The sequence below is a fragment of the Brachionichthys hirsutus genome, chromosome 13 (assembly GCF_040956055.1).
Source record: "Brachionichthys hirsutus isolate HB-005 chromosome 13, CSIRO-AGI_Bhir_v1, whole genome shotgun sequence".
In the NCBI taxonomy this organism is placed as follows: Eukaryota; Metazoa; Chordata; class Actinopteri; order Lophiiformes; family Brachionichthyidae; genus Brachionichthys; species Brachionichthys hirsutus.
The window spans coordinates 409,936-429,935 of NC_090909.1; the positions used below are offsets into that span (position 1 = coordinate 409,936).

Consider the following 20,000-nt stretch of genomic DNA (forward strand, 5'->3'; position numbering starts at 1 on the left):
GAGGGCGTTAACATGACCCTGATTAAAGTTTATTTGTTTCGCACTGTTGATTCATTTTATTTATTTTATTTTTTAGAAAGTATTTATTGTTTATTTAATTTCACAAAGACTGTTTTACTCTCCATTTTACAAATGTCTGTAAATAGAGAGTTATAGCATGAATTACGGAGCCTACACCGTTTTACACCGCTGGGGGGGGGGGGGGGGGTCAGCCTCAGCAGGGGCTTCCGGGCTTCCCTGTCCTCGGACTCCTCCAGCAGCTCGTCCCCCCCCTAACTGGATCTACACCGTCTACATGGTGATCTGGATCAGCACCAGAAGTTTCTAGATTGCTCTTGGTATCTTTAAACACCAACATGAAAAGTCAAAGTGAATCAGAGTTTATGTTTATTTTTAACTGATTCTTGAATCCATAAATGGGTCCGGATCCGGATCAATCCCAGAATTTAATGGACCATCTTCAGGTTTTGATCCATCCAGCAGTTTCTCTGCTAACAAACGGCGTCAGAAACAGAACCTGCTTGGCGGAGGGAACTATTTTGTCCACAATCATTCTTGAGCACAAAAGTCAAATCAATCAAATCCCTTCCTTCTTGCTGATGAACTCTAAATCAAGGCGGTGCTGAGTTCCGGCCCTAAAACCAGGAAGCTGCCGCTGTACTACACCAGACGACCAGCAGGTGTCAGTCTAGGACAAGCAATCGGAAGGAGGACCCAAGACGTTCCACGCAGAACTCGGTCTCAGGTTCTGCCGGTTTGATGGAACCGATCTTCTCCCATCAGATAAGAAGCTGTTGGGCTGAAGGAGGAACCGCTGCTGCAGGCGAGGGAATGAGATCCAGTTCGGATCCCACTCCTGTCCAGCAGGGGGCGGTGCTGCAAAGGAAAGGAAGTTGTTGTCATTAGCTCCCGGGTTAGCACCGCTAACCCCGAACGTGGAGAGCTAACGGGGTCCGGTAGAGAGCTAACGGGGCTCGGTAGAAAGCTAACGGGGTCCGGTAGAGCTAGCGGTGCTCGGTAGCGAGCTAACGGGGCTCGGTAGAAAGCTAACGGGGTCCGGTAGAGCTAGCGGTGCTCGGTAGCGAGCTAACGGGGCTCGGGAGAGCTAGCGGGGCTCGGCGGAGAGCTAGCGGGGCTCGGCGGAGAGCTAGCGGGGCTCGGTAGAGAGCTAGCGGGGCTCGGTAGAGAGCTAGCGGGGCTCGGTAGAGAGCTAGCGGGGCTCGGTAGAGAGCTAGCGGGGCTCGGTAGAGAGCTAGCGGGGCTCGGTAGAGAGCTAGCGGGGCTCGGTAGAGAGCTAGCGGGGCTCGGTAGAGCTAACGGGGTCCGGTGGAGAGCTAGCGGGGCTCGGTGGAGAGCTAGCGGGGCTCGGTGGAGAGCTAGCGGGGCTCGGTAGAGAGCTAGCGGGGCTCGGTAGAGAGCTAACGGGTCTCGGTAGAGAGCTAGCGGGGCTCGGTAGAGCTAGCGGGGCTCGGCGGAGAGCTAGCGGGGCTCGGCAGAGAGCTAGCGGGGCTCGGCAGAGAGCTAGCGGGGCTCGGCAGAGAGCTAGCGGGGCTCGGTAGAGAGCTAGCGGGGTTCGGTAGAGAGCTAGCGGGGTCCGGTAGAGAGCTAGCGGGGCTCGGTAGAGAGCTAACGGGTCTCGGTAGAGAGCTAGCGGGGTCCGGTAGAGCTAACGGGGTCCGGTGGAGAGCTAACGAGGCTCGGTAGAGAGCTAGCGGGGCTCGGCGGAGAGCTAGCGGGGCTCAGTAGAGCTAGCGGGGCTCAGTAGAGCTAGCGGGGCTCGTTCCGGAGGTGGAGGCCGTGCTAACATGGCTAAAGGCCAAATGCTGAGAGCGCTGGTGAAGCAGCGACTTTGTGCGGCCGCTGAAGAGATATTTGGGCTGTTTGAAAGAACGATAACAGAATACGAGGAGGAACTTTGTCGTTCCAAGGAGGAGAACGAGCGACAACGAGAACTCCTGGACGCTGCTGTCAAGCCCCAGCTCCGGCTACACGGGACAGGTAGGTCCCCCCGGAGGACGGGCAGGTCCCCCCGGAGGACGGGCAGGTTCCCCCGGAGGACGGGCGGGTCCCCCCGGAGGACAGGCAGGTCCCCCCGGAGGACAGGCGGGTCCCCTGTTTACTGCTAACTAGCTGCTAGCGCAGCTGGACTCCAGAGCTAGCTTCCGGGGACGAAACGACGGTAAAACGGTTTAATGTTTGTGTTTACGTCTTTCAAACAGCTGTTTCAGTAAACAACCTCTAACGATGTTTACCTGGTGACGTCACTGAGCTGCGGTAACGTCTGTAGCACCGATTTAAATCGTGTAAACACGGATTTCAAAATAAAAGCATTTTTCCCAAACGTGTTTTGATGTGTTTGATATTGGAGATAAAAATTAAAATACGTTTTACTAAAGTCAACCTCATGGATTAACCCTTTCAATGTGTGTTTGTCTTTTAGCACTTCCTGTAGACTCGAGTAAGGACGCAAGCTCCCGTCTGGACCAGGACGACCCCCCAGGGCTGCCGCGCATTAAAGAGGAACAGCAGGAACTGGGGACCAATCGGGAGGCAGAGCAGCTTCACGAGCCGGAGGACGCCGCGTTCACCAAAGCCACACCTGCCCTGGTCAAAAACGAAGACGATGAAGAGACCTTTCAGTCCCCAGAGCTTCCTAACAGTGCTGAGACGGAACCCGGGGACGCTGGGGGGGGCTGTGGAGAAGCGGGCTCGGAGTTGCATCGTCATAGCGACATGATGAGAGACGGTTCTGAAGCCAGCGCTGATAGATCAGCGGAGCGTTCGGGCTTGAACCCAATGAAAAAGGCAAGGCGGGTCTCCAGGGAGAAACTGTTTGGATGCTCAGAATGTGGGAAACTCTTCAACCAAAACTCAAACCTGAAGACTCACATGAGACTCCACACAGGTGAGAAACCGTTCACCTGTTCAGTGTGCTCCAAGAGATTCAGCCAGAAAGCTCATCTCCAGAACCACCAGAAGAGCCACACGGGAGAGAAACCCTACGGCTGCTCGCTCTGCGGGAAATCCTTTTCACGCTTCGAGCATTTGCAGCTTCACATCAGAGCCCACTCGGGAGAGAAACCGTTCTGCTGCAGCGCCTGCAACGAAAGGTTCACCTGGCTTCATCAGATCAAGAGACACAGGTGTGGCGGGTCGCGTCACCCTCCTGAGCCCGGGACCGGTCCGGACCGCCAGGGGCCGGAGGAGTCCACATTCCCTCGTGTCCTTGGGAAGACTGAGGACATGAAAACAGACCCGTGTGGAACGGACCACGGCGGAGAACCAGCCAGGATCCTTTACCGGGGTCACCCGGGTCATCGTGGGCCACGTCGCCCTGCATGGGACCCGTTCACCCAGTGAAGTGAGAGCTTCCTGACTATTGAACTCTTTGATGTCGCCAGCTCAGACAGCTGTTTGCTGTTAAATGAACTGAAATGGCAGCAAAGCCTTCTGGGTAACGGGCCTTAGCTCAGCGTGAATGTTTTGGTCGCTTCGTTTTCAATCTCAGTAAATTAATATCAGCCGTAACGACAGTAATCAAGTTCTACGATCAGTTTTAAAGCTCCACGAGTTAGCTTAGCATGCTAACCGGAACGTAGCAGCTCGGCTCGCGGGGTTCGGTGGAGAGTTCACGGAGGTGAAGTTTGTGTTAAAACACAGGACAGGTAGGTCACCTGTCCCCCTGGCGGACAGGTAGGTCACCTGTCTTAGTTTCTTCTGAGTTCATGAAATAAAAAATGACTTTGTGAAAACATTTTTTATGTTATAAAATCTTGGAAAATAGTCATGATTTGTTGTTAAAATAATAAAATAATTAGATGTTAAAGAATAAAAAGATATTTCATAATATGACCGTATGTAAGAATTTACTGGCCATTGTATCCGAGATCTGAGACCAAAAACCCAGGAAGCGAAAACGTCCTGCTCAAGACTTTTAATGCTCATATATACCTTAAAATAAACAGCCGTACATTTTAACTTCACTGCATATAATTAGATGGGATTAGTGGGGACAGATTCAGAGACAAACTGGATGCTGTTACAGGTAATTCAGAACAGATCAGGAGTGACTCCGGATCAAGCAACAGCTCAACAGATCTCGTCTTTGGGTTTGGGCTGATTCAAGTCCTGCGTCCGTCTGTCATTGACGTGCTGCAAAGTGAAAACAATAGAGGTCCAGCAGCGACTTTGATGGTTTGGACATGTCCAGAGGAGAGACGGGGACTATATCGGTAGAAGGACGCTGAGGATGGAGCTGCCAGGGAACAGGACTAGTGGCTGGTGTTGGGGAGGACGATGCAAAGGACAGGGTGAAGTGGAGAAGGTTGTGTTGTGGACCAGAAGACAGTCCAGTAGTAGAGTGTCTCAGAGACACTTGGTCTCTGAGCTCCTGAGCCACTGAGCAAAGGATCCGGTCCAGCACCAACAGGGACGTCTCGTTGCCCGTTGCTATGGTGACAGTAAATGATTGTGTCCTCCAGCAGGTGGCGTGATACTACATCGGTGTAAATAAACACGGGACGACTGTCTTCCTTCTGGTTGTTCAGACCGTCGTCGCTTCAGCAGCGCGAACCTTCGCTTGTTCTTCGGGGGACGCTGCAGCGTCCTCTGCTGGACCGTTCGCTTCGTGCAGCTTCATGTGTCGCTTCAGATGTCCTGTAACGGTAAAACGTTTCCCACAGACCGTGCAGCTGAATGGTTTCTCTCCAGTGTGGACGCGCATGTGGATTTTCAGGCTCCCTTTTTGGGCGCAACGTTTGCCACAAATGCTACAACTGAAAGGTTTCTCACCCGTGTGGACTCTCAGGTGTTTGGTTAAGTCGCCTTTCTCAGCGCAAGTCTTCCCACAGAAAGGGCAGCTGAAGGGTTTCTCCCCGGTGTGCACCCTCATGTGTTTCTTCAGGTCTGTCCTCTGAGCGCACCCTTTACCACAGACGGTGCAACTGAACGGTTTCTCTCCCGTGTGGTACTTCATGTGTCTGTTCAGGTGCTCTTTGACGTGAAAGCTTTTACTGCACACGGAGCAACTGAACGGTTTCTCTCCGGTGTGGATCCTCATGTGTCTGGTCATGTTTCCCCTCCCGCTGAAGTTCTTCCCACAGAATGAGCAGCTGTACGGTTTCTCGCCGGTGTGACACCGCCTGTGCGCCGTCAACGACCCGCTGTCTTTAAAGGACTTGTCACAACCGGTGCAAGGAAACGGTCTTTCACCCGTGTGGTCTCTGACGTGTCGATTCAGGTTCCCTTTCAGACTAAATCTTTTCCCACAGTACGAGCAAGGGAAGGGTTTCTCCTTGGCGGAGTTCTGACCCTCGGCACCCAGCTGAGCTGGGCTCGGTTCCGTCCAATCGCTGTCGTCCGTGTCGGGAGATCCGTGGGAATTGTCTTCACTGACTGGCTCTAAATGTCCACCTGGATCCGAGTCTCTAGCTGCTTCTGGTCCACCGTCAGATCCCCTCCGTGGGAGGGGCTCCGCGTCCTCCTCGGAGCGCTGGCGATACCCTTCATCTTCATCATCATCGTCGTCTTCCGTCTTCACGGGGAGAGGCGTGAAGGAGGCGTCGGCCTCGTCCACCCAGAGTTCCTCCTGCTCCTCTTTGATGTGCGGCTGCTCCTCGTCTTCACGGACCGACAACTGCCGGGTTTCTGCAGGAAACATTAACAGACGGGAAACCGTCAGTAGGCCGATGCGTCTGTCTCGTTATTGATCGAACCCTCGTTATTGTGTCAGACCAGGATGGGGGGGGGGGGGGACCTCTGAAACTGGCCTCAAGTGTAAAGACAAAGAGGCAGCATAAAAACTACAGCTCCCAGAAGCCTTTGCTGTAGCTGCTACTGGTGAACGCTCGTTGTTTGTTTACTCTCCGGTCCACCGGGGGCCCGCTGACGTCACACCGAGCCCGGTCATCACCTCGAACACGCGTCGCTTCGTTGATTGCTAGTTAAGTAGCTGCTAGTATTAGCAGCGCCTCCTTCTAGCTGCTAGCATTAGCCCTAGCATTAGCAGCTAGCCGCGTCTCACCCGCTCGGTCCAGCTTCACCTCCGGCTTCAGCACCGCGTCGAGCAGCCTCCTCTGGCGGGAGACCTCCCGCTCCTCCCGCTGCACCCTGTCCTTGTACCCCGCCACGGCCTCCTCCAGCAAGGCGACGATCTCCTCCGCAGCCGCCGCTAGCCGCTCGGTGAGCAGCGGCCTCAGCGCCGGGACGGCGGCGGCAAATTCTTCTTCCTGCAGCCGCAGCAGAACGTCTTCAGCGGCGGCGCGGATCCGCTCGTGCACCGAGACCCGCAGCAGCTGCACGGCGCACATCGTCTCCCCGAGCCGGACAAAGAGGCGAGGAAACGCGCACGGAGCTCCGCGTCGACGACAGTCCGCTCCGAGGGACGCGAAGCGGACAGCGCACCCCGGTGGCCTGGAAGGAGACCAGCAGCGATAGCCGGCACAGGTTCGTGACGTCAGGGGAAAAGCGACGTGTTGTCGTTGCGACTGCGCATGCGCGTTATTTCATTCTGTGTGTGACGCGAAAGTGAAAGAAAGTTTTGTCCATCTGTCTTCACGCGACTTTATTACTACAAACTGACATCAGACAGAAGCAATCGATCAAAAGAGGCTGTGAAACAAGCAAACACCGTCCTAGTGAGGGGACGAGGACATCCGTCTCCGTCCCTGTTTGTGAATGTCCCCATCCTGTCAACTTCCCTTACAGGAGCTGCGTTGGTTTAACGTCTCCGTCGTCCACGTTCGTTTGTGTGGACATGTCCACCTCCGAGGGACGGGCGTGACTCTCCTTTGAAGCTTTACCTCGTCCTGCTCACAGCTGGATGAAGTCCGGGTGGACGTCCTCGTCCTGCTCACAGCTGGATGAAGTCCGGGTGGACGTCCTCGTCCTGCTCACAGCTGGATGAAGTCCGGGTGGACGCCCTCGTCCTGCTCACAGCTGGATGAAGTCCGGGTGGACGTCCTCGTCCTGCTCACAGCTGGATGAAGTCCGGGTGGACGTCCTCGTCCTGCTCACAGCTGGATGAAGTCCGGGTGGACGTCCTCGTCCTGCTCACAGCTGGATGAAGTCCGGGTGGACGTCCTCGTCCTGCTCACAGCTGGATGAAGTCCGGGTGGACGCCCTCGTCCTGCTCACAGCTGGATGAAGTCCGGGTGGACGCCCTCGTGCGCTCTCAGGCCTGCTTGTTCCCCCGTGTGAACCTTCATGTGCGAGTCCACGGAGCGTTTCTCCTGGTAGCTCTTCCCACAGAGCCGGCAGCTGTACGGTTTCTCTCCGGTGTGCGTCAGCGTGTGTCTCTTCAGGTCGACCTTCTGGACGAAGCCTTTGGGGCACAGCTGGCAGCTGAACGGCTTGTCCTTCTTGTGGAAGCGCTCGTGCGTCTCCAGCGAGATCTTCTGGCGGAACGTCTTCCCACAGAGGCTGCAGATGAAGGGTTTCTCCCCCGTGTGGATCCTCATGTGGGAGTCCAGGTTGCCGATCTGCCGGAAGCTTTTCTCGCACACCCTGCAGGTGTACGGCTTCTCCCCCGTGTGGATCCTCTTGTGCACGTCCAGATGTTGGCTCATGGTGAACTTCTTGCCGCAGACCTCGCAGGAGTAGATCCTCGGCCGCCCCCCCGTGTGGCCCTTGATGTGTCTCTTCAGGACGGTGTTTTCTATGAAGGTCTTCCCGCAGAACTCGCAGACGTACGGCCTCTCGCCGGCGTGCAGCCTGGCGTGCCGCTCCAGAGAGCCTTTCCTGGGGAACTCTTTGCCGCAGTCCTTGCAGCCGAAGGGCTTCTGTCCCGTGTGCGTCCTCATGTGGACCTCCATGTCCCTGAAGCCGACGCCGCAGACGTCGCAGATCCCGCTGGTCTCTCGGTGACCCTGGATGTGGAGCTGCAGACTCTCGGAGGATTCGAGCTGCTCACCACAAACGCCACAACAGCATCCGGGCTCGAGTAAATGCGTTTCTGCGTGCCGGACGACGTTACCTTTATTGTGAAAGGCGTTCCCACAGACGGCGCAGCAGTGAGACGGCGTTAAACTCGGCTTCCTGCGTCCGCTCCTGGGCGCCGGCGCCGGCGCGGCGTCGCCGTCGGCCTCGTGGCTCCTGGTGTGGCGCCTCAGCGCGGCGTTCTTGCTGAACTCCTTGGGGCACACGGCGCACTTGAACGCTCTCGGCGCCGTGTGGATCCTCATGTGCGCCGCCATGTTGCCCTTCTGGTTGAAGACTTTCCCACAGGTGTGGCAGGTGAAGGGTTTCTCTCCGGTGTGCAGCCTCAGGTGCGTCTCCCGAGCTCGGGCCGAGGGGAACTTCTTCCCGCAGGTGTCGCACGTCCTGCTGCGGTCGCGGTGCGTTTGGAGGTGGAGCCTCAGACCGGCGCCGGACTCTAAAGTCTCGCCGCACAGCCCACAGAGACGGCCCCCGTCCTTTAAATGTCTCTCCGCGTGTTTCATCAGGAAGCCTTTCCTGTCGAAGGACTTCCCGCACACTCTGCAGCGGTGAAGCGTCGCCGCTTCCTCTTCCTCTTCAGTCGGGCGCCGGTCCGGTTCAGCGACGCTCTCGGCGCTGGAGGAAGTGCCGGGCAGCGTTTCCTTCAGCGAGTCGTTCTTCAGATGTTCCTCATCAGAAATGCTGCGAACGCCAACGGACAGACGCGACTCTGGAGAGAGAGAAAGAGAGAGAGAGAGAGAGACGCTCCTCTTAGACAGGATGTGTGACTGTACTTGTACTGTAACATTCTATCTAATAAATATATTCATCATCGTCACAGGAGGAGGAGCCAGGCATTCAGTGTGTTTTTTTAGCATTGTATGCTACATGGTGTGTTTAATGCAGCCTCAGCGGTAGCGTCTCCCTCCCGGTCCCGGTCCCGGTCCCGGTCCGGATAAATGCAGGAATGAAATCCGGTGTAAAACGTCAGAATTAAGCATGAAATGGACTCGAAGGTTTTGCTGTGGCGACTCCTGACGGGACAAACCGGAAGAGGAAGAGGAGGAAGAAGAAGATGGTGCGTTTCCCTGCGCGGTGAAGCTAACAGAGAACCGCTAGCTTGCTAGCTTGTTAGCTTCGCTACCTGGAGCTTGGCCGCCATTGAAAGTGAAGCTCCGCGTCGGAGCAGAAGCTTCAGTAAACCTACTTTTGCTGCCGTCGCGTCTCGGACTCTCACCGGGCTCCTCGGGCTCCGTGTCCGCGGCTCTGGCCGCCTCGAACGCGGTGAAGATGCGCTCCACGGCGGCGGAGAGCCGCTCCGTGACCAGCGGCTTCAGCTCCTCCACGGCCGCCCGCCTGCGCTCCTCCAGCAGCCGGAAGATCTCCCGAGCGGCCGCCGTTAGCTGCTCGTCGACCGCCGCCCGCAGGCCGCGACTCTCGCCGCCCTTCGGCCGCTTTTTAGACATTTTTTCACGGACAAAGACGAGGATGTAAACAACACGAGAACGTTTCCGGGATTGACGTAAGACGTAGTCGCACAGGAATGACGTCACCGTCTTAGTTTTACGTGTAATAAGTAGAAGTTATCTACGAGCAGAGCAGATTCAGAAATATCTTTGTTTTATTTCTACTTTGTGGAAACCGGAAACGTCAGAAGAGCAAAAGTGTTTGTTTGATGACGTCAGTTTCAGGAACGCCTCCAGACATGTGTAATGCCCTCACGAACCAGCAGGGGTCGCTGCGTCCACAGAAATCAGGTCACGTGGTCGCGCACAAACGTTCTTAAATAGAAACACTTTAATTATTGAAACTTGTTCAGGAATGAAGTTAATATTTGACAGAAGATCCATTTATCCTAAATAATAAAATGGGTTTTACTACTAATAATAATAATGCAGTAACTATCTGTCTGTCGGGGAGGTGATCAATAAAGTTGTATTCAAAAGCCGTTGCTGCGAGATCGTTGCTAGGATACGGTAAACTGCGTCGCCATTACAGCGCCTCCGGGAAAGCTCTCCGTTTGTCCTCACCGTTGCTCCCGTCGCTCCCCGGTGGCTCTGACGTCACGGCGGGATGGAGATCGTTCATGTTTACACGAAGGTCCGCGGCGCGTTCGGCCGCCAGTGTCTCTTCTCCGAGCGGCCCGCCGAGCTGCTGGTGGACGTCACACCGGAACCGGGTCTGGCCCCGCCCCTCGTCCTGAAGCCCCGCAGAGACCACGCCGTCCAGGCCTGCGGGGACATGTCCCTGCACCAGGTGAGCCTTACCTGCGTGGCAGTGCCCGTACTGATGGGGTTAATAAAGTACTATTGCGTACTACCACAGTAAATATTGTGTTGCAGTATGTAAAGGTACTTCAGTAAACGTGGGCGGAGTTTAAATGTCCTCCCGTGGGTCTCCTGGGGGTAACACCGGGGCCGCTGTCGTCCCCCCCCCCCCACTCTGGTTCAGGTGAACACTGAACGCTTCCAGTCTGAGAGCTGTGGGATCAATCACGTGGAGGGGGCGTGGCCCAAAGACATCAACCCTCAGGAGGCGGAGCAAACCATTCGCTTCAGGAAGAAGGTGGAGAAAGACGAGGGCTACATCAGCAGCATCCTGCAGCTGGGCAGCGTAAGATCCTCGGTCCTCACGGGTCCACACGGGTCCTCACGGGTCCACAAGGGTCCTCACGGGTCCACAAGGGTCCACACGGGTCCTCACGGGTCCACAAGGGTCCACACGGGTCCACACGGGTCCACAAGGGTCCACAAGGGTCCACAAGGGTCCACAGGGGTCCATAGGGGTCCACGGTCCACACGGGTCCATAAGGGTCCACAGGGGTCCACGGTCCACATGGGTCCACAGGGGTCCACAAGGGTCCACAAGGGTCCACAAGGGTCCATAGGGGTCCATAGGGGTCCACATGGGTCCACGTCGACACATTGATACCAGCTATGATGTCACTGCGCTGATGTCATCACCTGTGTCCAGGTCATGGAGCACTGCATCAGGGAGAACAACGCTGTGGACATCTACCAGGACTACTTTGAGGACGAGGAAGAAGAGGAGGAACGTCAAGAGCTCCCGTCCGCCAAGACCATCAACGTCTTCAGGTACAGCCGCCATCGAATCCCGACGCCGTCCCCCCGGTTGTTGGACGAACTTGGTCTCCTTCGTGTCTCCAGAGACCCCAACGAGGTCAAGCGTACCGTCAGCGGTCTCTCGTGGCATCCTGACGGGGGCAGGAAGCTGGCGGCCGCTTACTCCTGCCTGGAGTTCCAGAGAACCTCCAGGGACACGAGCCTGGACTCCTACATCTGGGACATCGGTGGGTGATGCAGTCCGCCTGGGGACGAGCGCTGGGTGGGGGGGCCGTTGACGGGTTTCTTTTCTGCTTAGAGAACCCAAACAGACCGGAGATGACCCTGAAGCCGGCGTCTCACCTCATCAATGTGGACTACAACCCCAAAGACCCCCACACTCTGGTGGGGGGCTGCTACAACGGACAGATGGGTGAGTTCAGAGCCGGACTGTCCACCAGGTGATCAGTCCCCGAGCCTCGCCCACCGGGGGTGTGTTTGTATTAGCCTACTGGGACACCCGGAAAGGCAGCCAGCCGGTGGAGTCTTCGTCTTTGGAGCAGAGTCACCGAGACCCGGTCTACAAGGTCATCTGGCTGCAGTCCAAGACCGGGACAGACACCTTTTCTGCCTCGACCGATGGACAGGTACAGAGGGGACTGAAGGATGAAGGACAGGTGGACAGCGTTTGAACTGTCCTGCTCCGTGTCCCCTCAAGGTTCTGTGGTGGGACGTCCGGCGGTTGAGCGAGCCCACAGATCGCCTGGTTCTGGACCCGAGCAGAGAGGGGAACCTGGACCGGGCTTTAGGGGCGGTCTCTCTGGAGTTTGAGTCCACCATGGTGAGGTGGACCCTGTGAAGTCATCGGTGCAACTCGCTGTGCCCCCCCCCGTCTCAGTGTCTCCCCTCCGCGTCTCCCCAGCCCACCAAGTTCATGGTGGGCACGGAGCAGGGCGTGGTCGTCTCCTGCAACCGGAAGGCCAAGACTCCGGCGGAGAAGATCGTCTGTACGTACGACGGTCACCACGGACCCGTCTACGCCCTGCAGAGGAACCCCTTCTTCCCCAAGAACTTCCTCACCGTGGGAGACTGGACGGCTCGCATCTGGTCCGAGGACGTCAAGGAGTCGTCCATCATGTGGACCGAGTAAGACGCACCCCATCTTCTCACCTCACCTCAGCCTGACTCGACCAGTCGTGTCTGACTGCCTCCAGGTATCAGATGTCCTTCTTGACGGACGGCTGCTGGAGTCCGGTCAGACCCTCCGTCTTCTTCACGGTGAAGATGGACGGCGTGCTGGACGTGTGGGACGTCCTGTTCAAACAGAACCGCCCCACGCTGAGCTTTAAGGTGCTTCCGTCTCACCCGGGAGTCCAAAGTGAGTCTGAGTCAAGTCCGGTTCCACGCTGACGCCGTCTGTCCAGGTGTGTGACGAGGCCTTGTACAGCCTGCGGGTCCAGGACCGTGGACGCCTGGTGGCGTGCGGCTCTCAGGGGGGCGGAGTCACGCTGCTGGAGATCTGCGCCGGACTGTCCAGCCTGCAGAAGAACGACAAGAGCTCCCTGGCTGCTGTGAGGACACACACCGGCTGACCTCGGATCTGCCCTGAGCGGTTACCATAGCAACAGATCACAGCACGATGCCGCCGGCTTCCATGCGTCGTTTGGTGACATCATCCGGCTCAGCTGGTTAGCATGTATAACGTAGCTAACGCGCTAAATGTCCGGATGACGTCACCCGGAGAGGTGTGCGGCGTCACGGGTCACGTGACCTGCCCAGGTGACCTGCCCAGGTGACCCGGGGCCGGCAGCATTTAGACTGATGCTGTGACTTTAGCTCATTAGCATACGACAGCAGGTTAGCGCTCTGCTAGCACGCTATGTTTAGACGCCTTTTCATTTGTCTTTGATCGTCTCTGGATTCTAGAACGCTCAATTCACCTTTAAAAAAAATCAGATACATGAAACAAAGTAGAATATTATGATTTAATTTACGTAATGCAGCCGCTAGCACGGTTAGCAGGGGCTAACGTAGCATCGTAGCATTCTCCCTTGTGCCAGGCCGCGTGAGGAACGGCGTCCGGCGGGAAAATGTCCGAAGTCCGGCTGGAGAATAAAGAATCTCCGTCCCGCAGATGTTTGAGCGAGAGACGAAGCGAGAGAAGATCCTGGAGGCCCGGCAGAGAGAGATCCGACTGAAGGAGAGGAGCCGGTCGGAGCAGAGCCGGGAGGAGGAAGGAGGCCGGGACGGCGGCGAGGACAGTCCCGAGCAGCTGATGGCGAGAGCCGAGCAGGACTTCTGGAGCATGGTGGAGGCGGAGCAGCGGAGGAGGAGGGCCCGGGAGGAGCAGTCCAACCAGGTCAGAACCAGGCGCTGGGCTCTCTTATGACGAGACCATTTCAGTGCCGGCCGGTCACTTCGGAACGCGATGGAACATCTGGACGTTCTCTCCTGCAGGAGAAAGACGTCTGTGAAGAGAAAGGAGTGGAAGCAGGAGCAGAACCGCCGCAGTGACTCGAGCAGAACCGCGGCAGTGACTCGAGCAGAACCGCGGCAGTGACTCGAGCAGAACCGCGGCAGTGACTCGAGCAGAACCGCCGCAGTGACTCGAGCAGAACCGCCGCAGTGACTCGAGCAGAACCGCCGCAGTGACTCGAGCAGAACCGCCGCAGTGACTCGAGCAGAACCGCCGCAGTGACTCGAGCAGAACCGCGGCAGTGACTCGAGCAGAACCGCTGCAGTGACTCGAGCAGAACCGCGGCAGTGACTCGAGCAGAACCGCGGCAGTGACTCGAGCAGAACCGCTGCAGTGACTCGAGCAGAACCGCTGCAGTGACTCGAGCAGAACCGCTGCAGTGACTCGAGCAGAACCGCGGCAGTGACTCGAGCAGAACCGCTGCAGTGACTCGAGCAGAACCGCTGCAGTGACTCGAGCAGAACCGCTGCAGTGACTCGAGCAGAACCGCGGCAGTGACTCGAGCAGAGCCGCGGCAGTGACTCGAGCAGAGCCGCGGCAGTGACTCGAGCAGAGCCGCGGCAGTGACTCTGCCGCGGCTCCCTTCATCTTCAGAATCTTTCTCTTTCTCCGCTGGTTTAAATCGTGTTTTCAATAAAGCTTTAGTTTTATAAAACTGAATCAACTTTGACCTCCTGGCCCTTCTTCCGGGATTCTGACGTCACCGATGCGTGACCGCCTCCCTTACAGGAGAGACAGTTATAAACATTGAAGCTTATAAAAAATAATATTTAAATTATATACAGACATTTTGCTTTTCATAGTTTATGAACAACTTTTCTAATTGTAGTGTGTTCGAATACATTTAACGTCCATGTTTTCACAGCAACACATCGCTGCTGTTCTTCTTCCGGGCCACCGGGGTGCGCTGTCCGCTTCGCGTCCCTCGGAGCGGACTGTCGTCGACGCGGAGCTCCGTGCGCGTTTCCTCGCCTCTTTGTCCGGCTCGGGGAGACGATGTGCGCCGTGCAGCTGCTGCGGGTCTCGGTGCACGAGCGGATCCGCGCCGCCGCTGAAGACGTTCTGCTGCGGCTGCAGGAAGAAGAATTTGCCGCCGCCGTCCCGGCGCTGAGGCCGCTGCTCACCGAGCGGCTAGCGGCGGCTGCGGAGGAGATCGTCGCCTTGCTGGAGGAGGCCGTGGCGGGGTACAAGGACAGGGTGCAGCGGGAGGAGCGGGAGGTCTCCCGCCAGAGGAGGCTGCTCGACGCGGTGCTGAAGCCGGAGGTGAAGCTGGACCGAGCGGGTGAGACGCTGCTAATGCTAATGCTAATGCTAATGCTAATGCTAATGCTAATGAGGACCAGAGACGGTCACTTCCGCTGTCCTTCAAAATAAAACAAACGACCCGCTGAGAGTAGGCGGGGCTTGTTGGATGGGGCCTGAGGTTGATTGATCTGTTCCTGAGTTCCCCTTTCGGCTAACGATCCGTCCGTCCGGTCTTTTGTCTCCTCAGAGTCTTTCCGGAGCCACGCGGGCCTCCGGCCTCCAGCCGGCGCTCCGGACGGGAACCAGCCGGAGGCCGCGGGGGGCGGCGGCCATGTTCCCGCCCCCCTGACGCGCTGCTCTCCCTCGCCCGGCTCCCTTCCACCGGCCTCGCCAAACGGCGAGGACAATCCTGACAGCGACTGGACGGAGGACAATCAGCCCGTGAGACGTCGGAGGAGAGCGAAGGGGGGGCATCAGCAGGTCGCGGTCCGGGGTCGGCGGACGCGATCTGCCCCGGCCCGGTCTTTCCTCTGCCAGGTGTGCGGCCGCGCCCTGCGGGGGAAGGGCTTCCTGCTCAAACACGTCCTCCGGCTTTGCGCCGGAGACCCAGAGCGCCGCTGCGGCTTCTGCGGCGAGCGTTTGGACTCCGCAGACGAGCTGGCGGCTCACCTGCGGACGCACCGGGAGACGAGTAAGACCTGCTCCTTCTGCGGGAAGGCCTTCCGATCCATCCTGGCACAGGAGCTGCACGCCAGGCTGCACACCGGGGAGAGACCCTTCAGCTGCGCCGTCTGCGGGAAGACGTTCCGGCAGAAGGGAAACCTGAACTCGCACCTTCGCGTCCACGCCGCCGAAAAGCCCTTCAAGTGTAAGGAGTGCGGCCGCTCGTTCTGCCAGGTGGCGTCTCTGGAGCGGCACGAGCGGGAGCACGGCGGGGTCGGCGTGCACGCCTGCAGCGTCTGCGGCCTGCCCTTCAGGAAGCAGCGCAGCCTGCAGCGCCACCTGGCGACGCATCAGAAGGAGGACAAGCCAAAGAGACGGCGCGAGCCGGCGCCGTCGTACCGCTGCAAAGTGTGCGGCGACGCCTTCGACAAGAGAACCCTGTTGATGAAGCACGTAGAGCTCCACCTGCAGGACCCAGGCTGCTCCTGCGGCCTCTGTGGGTACCACTACGAGTCCACCAGCAGCCTCGCGGCTCACCTGCACTCCCACAGCGACATCGGCCACACCTGCCACGTCTGCGGGAAGGGCTTCCCGGCGCAGGCCGCGCTGGAGATGCACCTGAGGATCCACACCGGGGAGAAGCCGTACGCCTGCAGCTTCTGTGGGAAGGCCTTCAACCAGAGCGGGAACCTGAAGACGCACCTGAAGATCCACACGGGCGAGAAGGCCTTCTGCTGCAGCCTCTGTGGGAAGGGCTTCACCCAGAAGCAGACTCTGTCCACGCACGTGCGCTTCCACAACAAGGAGCGGCGCTTCCTGTGCCAGGTGTGCGGGAAGGGCTTCATGCAGGACGTGGACCTGAAGAGACACATCCTGATCCACACCGGAGAGAAACCGTACAGCTGCAGGGTCTGTGGGAAGAGCTTCCAGGCCAAACGGTCTCTTAACGGGCACCTCAAAGTCCACGAGACGGGGGAGGGGGGCCCGGAGCCGGATCAGAGCCCAGAGCGGCCCAGGACGGACGCTTTGTGTTCAGACTAAAGAGCTGACCCGAGTCAGACTCGGCTGTGGATCCCAGTCAGGACCGGACCGCAGGAACCCAAACGGGCTTGCTGGAGCCAGCGGGTTCACAATGTTCACGTGTTCCGAGTGAAAACGTCAAGAGAATGCAAATCTGCTCTGGATGCGCATTCCCAACGTGGCTAGCATAATGCGTCTAAGGTTGTTACCATGGTAACTCATTTATTATCAGCAAAATGTATGTCCTAACAGAATAGCTATTTATTATCAAACGGGCAACGTCACCAGTCAAGGAAGCTAGCATCCTAATAAGCTAGCTTCCCGTCTGATCAGCTAGCTTCCCGTCTGATAAGCTAGCTTCCCGTCTGATGAGCTGGCTTCCCCGCCTGATAAGCTAGCTTCCTGTCTGATGAGCTAGCTTCCCGTCTGATGAGCTAGCTTCCCGTCTGATGAGCTAGCTTCCCGTCTGATGAGCTAGCTTCCCGTCTGATGAGCTAGCTTCCCCGCCTAATAAGCTAGCTTCCTGTCTGATGAGCTAGCTTCCCGTCTGATCAGCTAGCATCCCGTCTGATGAGCTAGCTTCCCGTCTGATGAGCTGGCTTCCCCGCCTGATAAGCTAGCTTCCTGTCTGATGAGCTAGCTTCCCGTCTGATGAGCTAGCTTCCCGTCTGATGAGCTAGCTTCCCGTCTGATGAGCTAGCTTCCCGTCTGATGAGCTAGCTTCCCCGCCTGATAAGCTAGCTTCCCCGCCTGATGAGCTAGCTTCCCGTCTGATGAGCTAGCTTCCTGTCTGATGAGCTAGCTTCCTAATGAGCTAGCTTCCTACCAGCACAGCGACGTCTAAGCGGAGCATCGGAGGGGGAACCGGTTCTTACCAGTCGTGTTTGTTTTGTTGAGAAAATGTTTGACGTGAAAAAGTCACAAAGCAGGTTTACGCCATGTTCTACGAGTTCGGTGTCATTTACAAAATAAAAGCGCGAATGGCGAGCGTCTCCCCTCAGTGCTCGCACCTTCAGCACATCGAGGTCTAATCAATGGTTGGTATCAGAAGGAAACATGAAAATCTAAATGATCAATACGATGAAAAAATATCTTTCTCTTCCTGTTTGTAAATATGTAAATCTTGTGTTAGATGTTAAGCTGAAGTTTCTTTTCATATCTGCTGTCTAAACTACATTACCCATGAGCCTCTGCAGTAAAATCACTTTAGCTGAACTGGTAATTCTGCGGGCCTCCCCTCGGCCCAGCAGGGGGCGCCCTCTGCTCAACCACGCGTGAAACGTGGACGTCAGTCAATGAAATTAAGACACGAGAAAAGTTTGGAGGAGAAAATCAGCTGATCCATAATCAGCCAATAATCAAACAAACTGATTTCGACTATTTAAAGTTCAAACGTCACCTGGAAATCAAAACTGCGCGCGCTCGGGGGGCGGGCGTGCACGCTTATCAATTTAATGGGTGCCCCCCCCGCGGCCCCCCTCCTCTTCCTCCTGCTCCTCCCGCTCCGAAGCTCGTGCGCGCGTTCGACCCGGAACGTTCCCGGGACGCGGTCGTCTTCTGAAGCGGAACCTACCGGGACGGACGGAGCGGCTGCGGCGTGTTTCATCCTCCGGCTCGTTGCCGTGGAAACGTCTCTTCTCCGCGCGGGCTGAAGCTCCGAGCAGGTAAAGAAAGTACGAAGAAGCGCGTCAGTGCTGTCACTGACTACGGATCAATAACCTGATCGGTTTGTGTTTGATGTAACGAGATTACTCTAAATGACGTCTTTCTGCCTTGTCCTTTTGCACGCGAACCCTCTGACGTCATCGTGTTCTTAAAGGTTCTGCAGAGCGTTGATGTTCATTTGGTTCTGTGTAACGTTACGAAGAAACGAGTCGCTAGTCCTCCAGTCTTCTAGTCTTCTTCTAGTCCTCTAGTCTTCTTCTAGTCTTCTTCTAGTCCTCTAGTCTTCCAGTCTTCTTCTAGTCCTCTAGTCTTCCAGTCTTCTTCTAGTTCAGCCTCACCTGTGTGTTCCATGTCACACCTGGCGAATGGCGGTGATGCGTTGGATTGAACTGGACACGTGTCTCACAGCTGCAACCGTTTATTGATCACCAATGATCTGATCGATTAATCATTCGAATACTTTTTCTGTGGGTTCCGAACGTTCCCAAGTCCAGTTTGTAGTTTGTGAATCCCGTGAATCCCGGCCGCCCCTGAAGGGGACCCATCATAGATGCTATTGATTGTCAGGTTAATCCTTGATGAATGTTTGTCTTGTTTTTCCCTGCACGTCGTCTGACAGGCTGTAAGACTCCTCACCAGGATGCGGTCCTGGTGGCCACGCCTCTTCCTGCTCATTCAGGTGACTGAGCGCTCTCTCGCCACGGGCAACGCCACACCGGCTCTTCAGGAGGTGACTCTGGCGGCCATTTTGCCTCTGACTAACACCGACTACGCGTGGGCGTGGCCTCGCGTGGCGCCGGCGCTGCGCCGGGCGGTGCATCGGGTGAACGCGGACCCGTCTCTGCTGCCGGGCCTGAAGCTCCGGCTGGTCCACGGCACCTCGGAGAACCGCGAGGGCTTCTGCTCGGACTCCATGGCGCCCCTGGTGGCGGTCGACCTCAAGCTGTCCCACGACCCCTGGGCCTTCATCGGCCCCGGCTGCGACTACTCCTCCTCACCCGTGGCCCGCTTCACCACTCACTGGGACGTTCCCATGGTAACGGCGGGTGCCCGCGCCATTGGCTTCGGGCTCTACGGGGCGGTCACCAACACAGGCCCCACCCACAGGAAGCTGGGCGAGTTCGGCATGAAGATCCAGGAGACGTTCGGCTGGCGGGAGCAAGTCCTGCTCGTGTTCAGCGACAGCAAGGACGCCAACGACGACCAGCCGTGCTACTTCACCGTGGAGGGCCTGTACGCGTTGCTAGGCGACCACAACATCACCATCCGCGACCACGTCATCGAGGCCAACAGCATCAACTACAAGATGGTCGTCCAGGAGATCCGCAACAACGGCCGAGGTCAGAGCGCCAGCCGGTTCCTCACCGCTCGGCTTCCCTCCTCCCTCCCTTCATTCCTTCCTTCCTCATTCCTCCCTCCCTCCTCCCTTCCTTCATTCCTTCCTTCCTCATTCCTCCTTCCCTCCTCCCTTCCCTCCTCCCTTCCTTCATTCCTTCCTTCCTCATTCCTCCCTCCCTCCTCCCTTCCTTCATTCCTTCCTTCCTCATTCCTCCCTCCCTCCTTCCTCCCTTCATTCCTTCCTTCCTCATTCCTCATTCTTCCCTCCTCCCTTCCCTCCTCCCTTCCTTCATTCCTTCCTTCCTCATTCCCTCCTCCTTCCCTTCCTTCCTTCCTTCCTCATTCCTCCCTCCCTCCTTCCTTCCTTCATTCCTTCCTTCCTCATTCCCTCCTCCCTCCCTTCCTTCCTTCCTTCCTCATTCCTCCCTCCCTCCTTCCTTCCTTCATTCCTTCCTTCCTCATTCCCTCCTCCCTTCCTTCATTCCTTCCTTCCTCATTCCTCCCTCCTCCCTTCCTTGATTCCTTCCTTCCTCATTCCTCATTCCTCCCTCCTCCCTTCCTTCATTCCTTCCTTCCTCATTCCCTCCTTCCTTCCTTCCTCATTCCTCATTCCTCAT

The 20,000-nt window shown here is 57.0% G+C and overlaps 5 protein-coding genes across 5 annotated transcripts in view; 4 read left to right on the forward strand and 1 right to left on the reverse strand.

Moving 5' to 3' along the window:
- The first annotated feature begins 1,734 nt into the window (after positions 1-1,734).
- On the forward strand, positions 1,735-3,824 carry LOC137902771 (protein krueppel-like). Its single transcript, XM_068746844.1, has 2 exons — positions 1,735-1,998; positions 2,441-3,824. Exons 1-2 carry the CDS (start codon positions 1,806-1,808, stop codon positions 3,358-3,360), a joined length of 1,113 nt encoding a protein of 370 aa, XP_068602945.1. The 5' UTR covers positions 1,735-1,805; the 3' UTR covers positions 3,361-3,824.
- Positions 3,825-3,925: 101 nt separating this feature from the next.
- Positions 3,926-9,380, reverse strand: LOC137903352 (zinc finger protein 271-like). Its single transcript, XM_068747504.1, has 4 exons — positions 9,122-9,380; positions 7,135-8,644; positions 6,023-6,411; positions 3,926-5,646 (listed from the first exon to the last, which is right to left on the reverse strand). Exons 1-4 carry the CDS (start codon positions 9,378-9,380, stop codon positions 4,544-4,546), a joined length of 3,261 nt encoding a protein of 1,086 aa, XP_068603605.1. The 3' UTR covers positions 3,926-4,543.
- A 607-nt stretch (positions 9,381-9,987) lies between these two features.
- Positions 9,988-13,420, forward strand: dnai2b (dynein, axonemal, intermediate chain 2b). The gene is made up of 11 exons (XM_068746840.1): positions 9,988-10,170; positions 10,366-10,527; positions 10,888-11,009; positions 11,082-11,224; positions 11,296-11,409; positions 11,484-11,623; positions 11,695-11,817; positions 11,899-12,122; positions 12,191-12,326; positions 12,401-12,547; positions 13,111-13,420. Exons 1-11 carry the CDS (start codon positions 9,988-9,990, stop codon positions 13,363-13,365), a joined length of 1,749 nt encoding a protein of 582 aa, XP_068602941.1. The 3' UTR covers positions 13,366-13,420.
- Positions 13,421-14,286: 866 nt separating this feature from the next.
- Positions 14,287-17,001, forward strand: LOC137903353 (zinc finger protein ZFP2-like). Its single transcript, XM_068747506.1, has 3 exons — positions 14,287-14,734; positions 14,945-15,138; positions 15,235-17,001. The coding sequence occupies exons 1-3, from the start codon at positions 14,449-14,451 to the stop codon at positions 16,399-16,401; spliced, it is 1,647 nt and encodes a 548-aa protein (XP_068603607.1). The 5' UTR covers positions 14,287-14,448; the 3' UTR covers positions 16,402-17,001.
- A 1,684-nt stretch (positions 17,002-18,685) lies between these two features.
- npr1a (natriuretic peptide receptor 1a) overlaps positions 18,686-20,000 on the forward strand; it is a 12,171-nt gene continuing 10,856 nt past the window's right edge. Inside the window, exon 1 of the mRNA XM_068746827.1 lies at positions 18,686-19,385. Coding sequence (XP_068602928.1) covers positions 18,686-19,385 — 700 coding nt within the window. The remainder of the gene's footprint in view (positions 19,386-20,000) is intronic.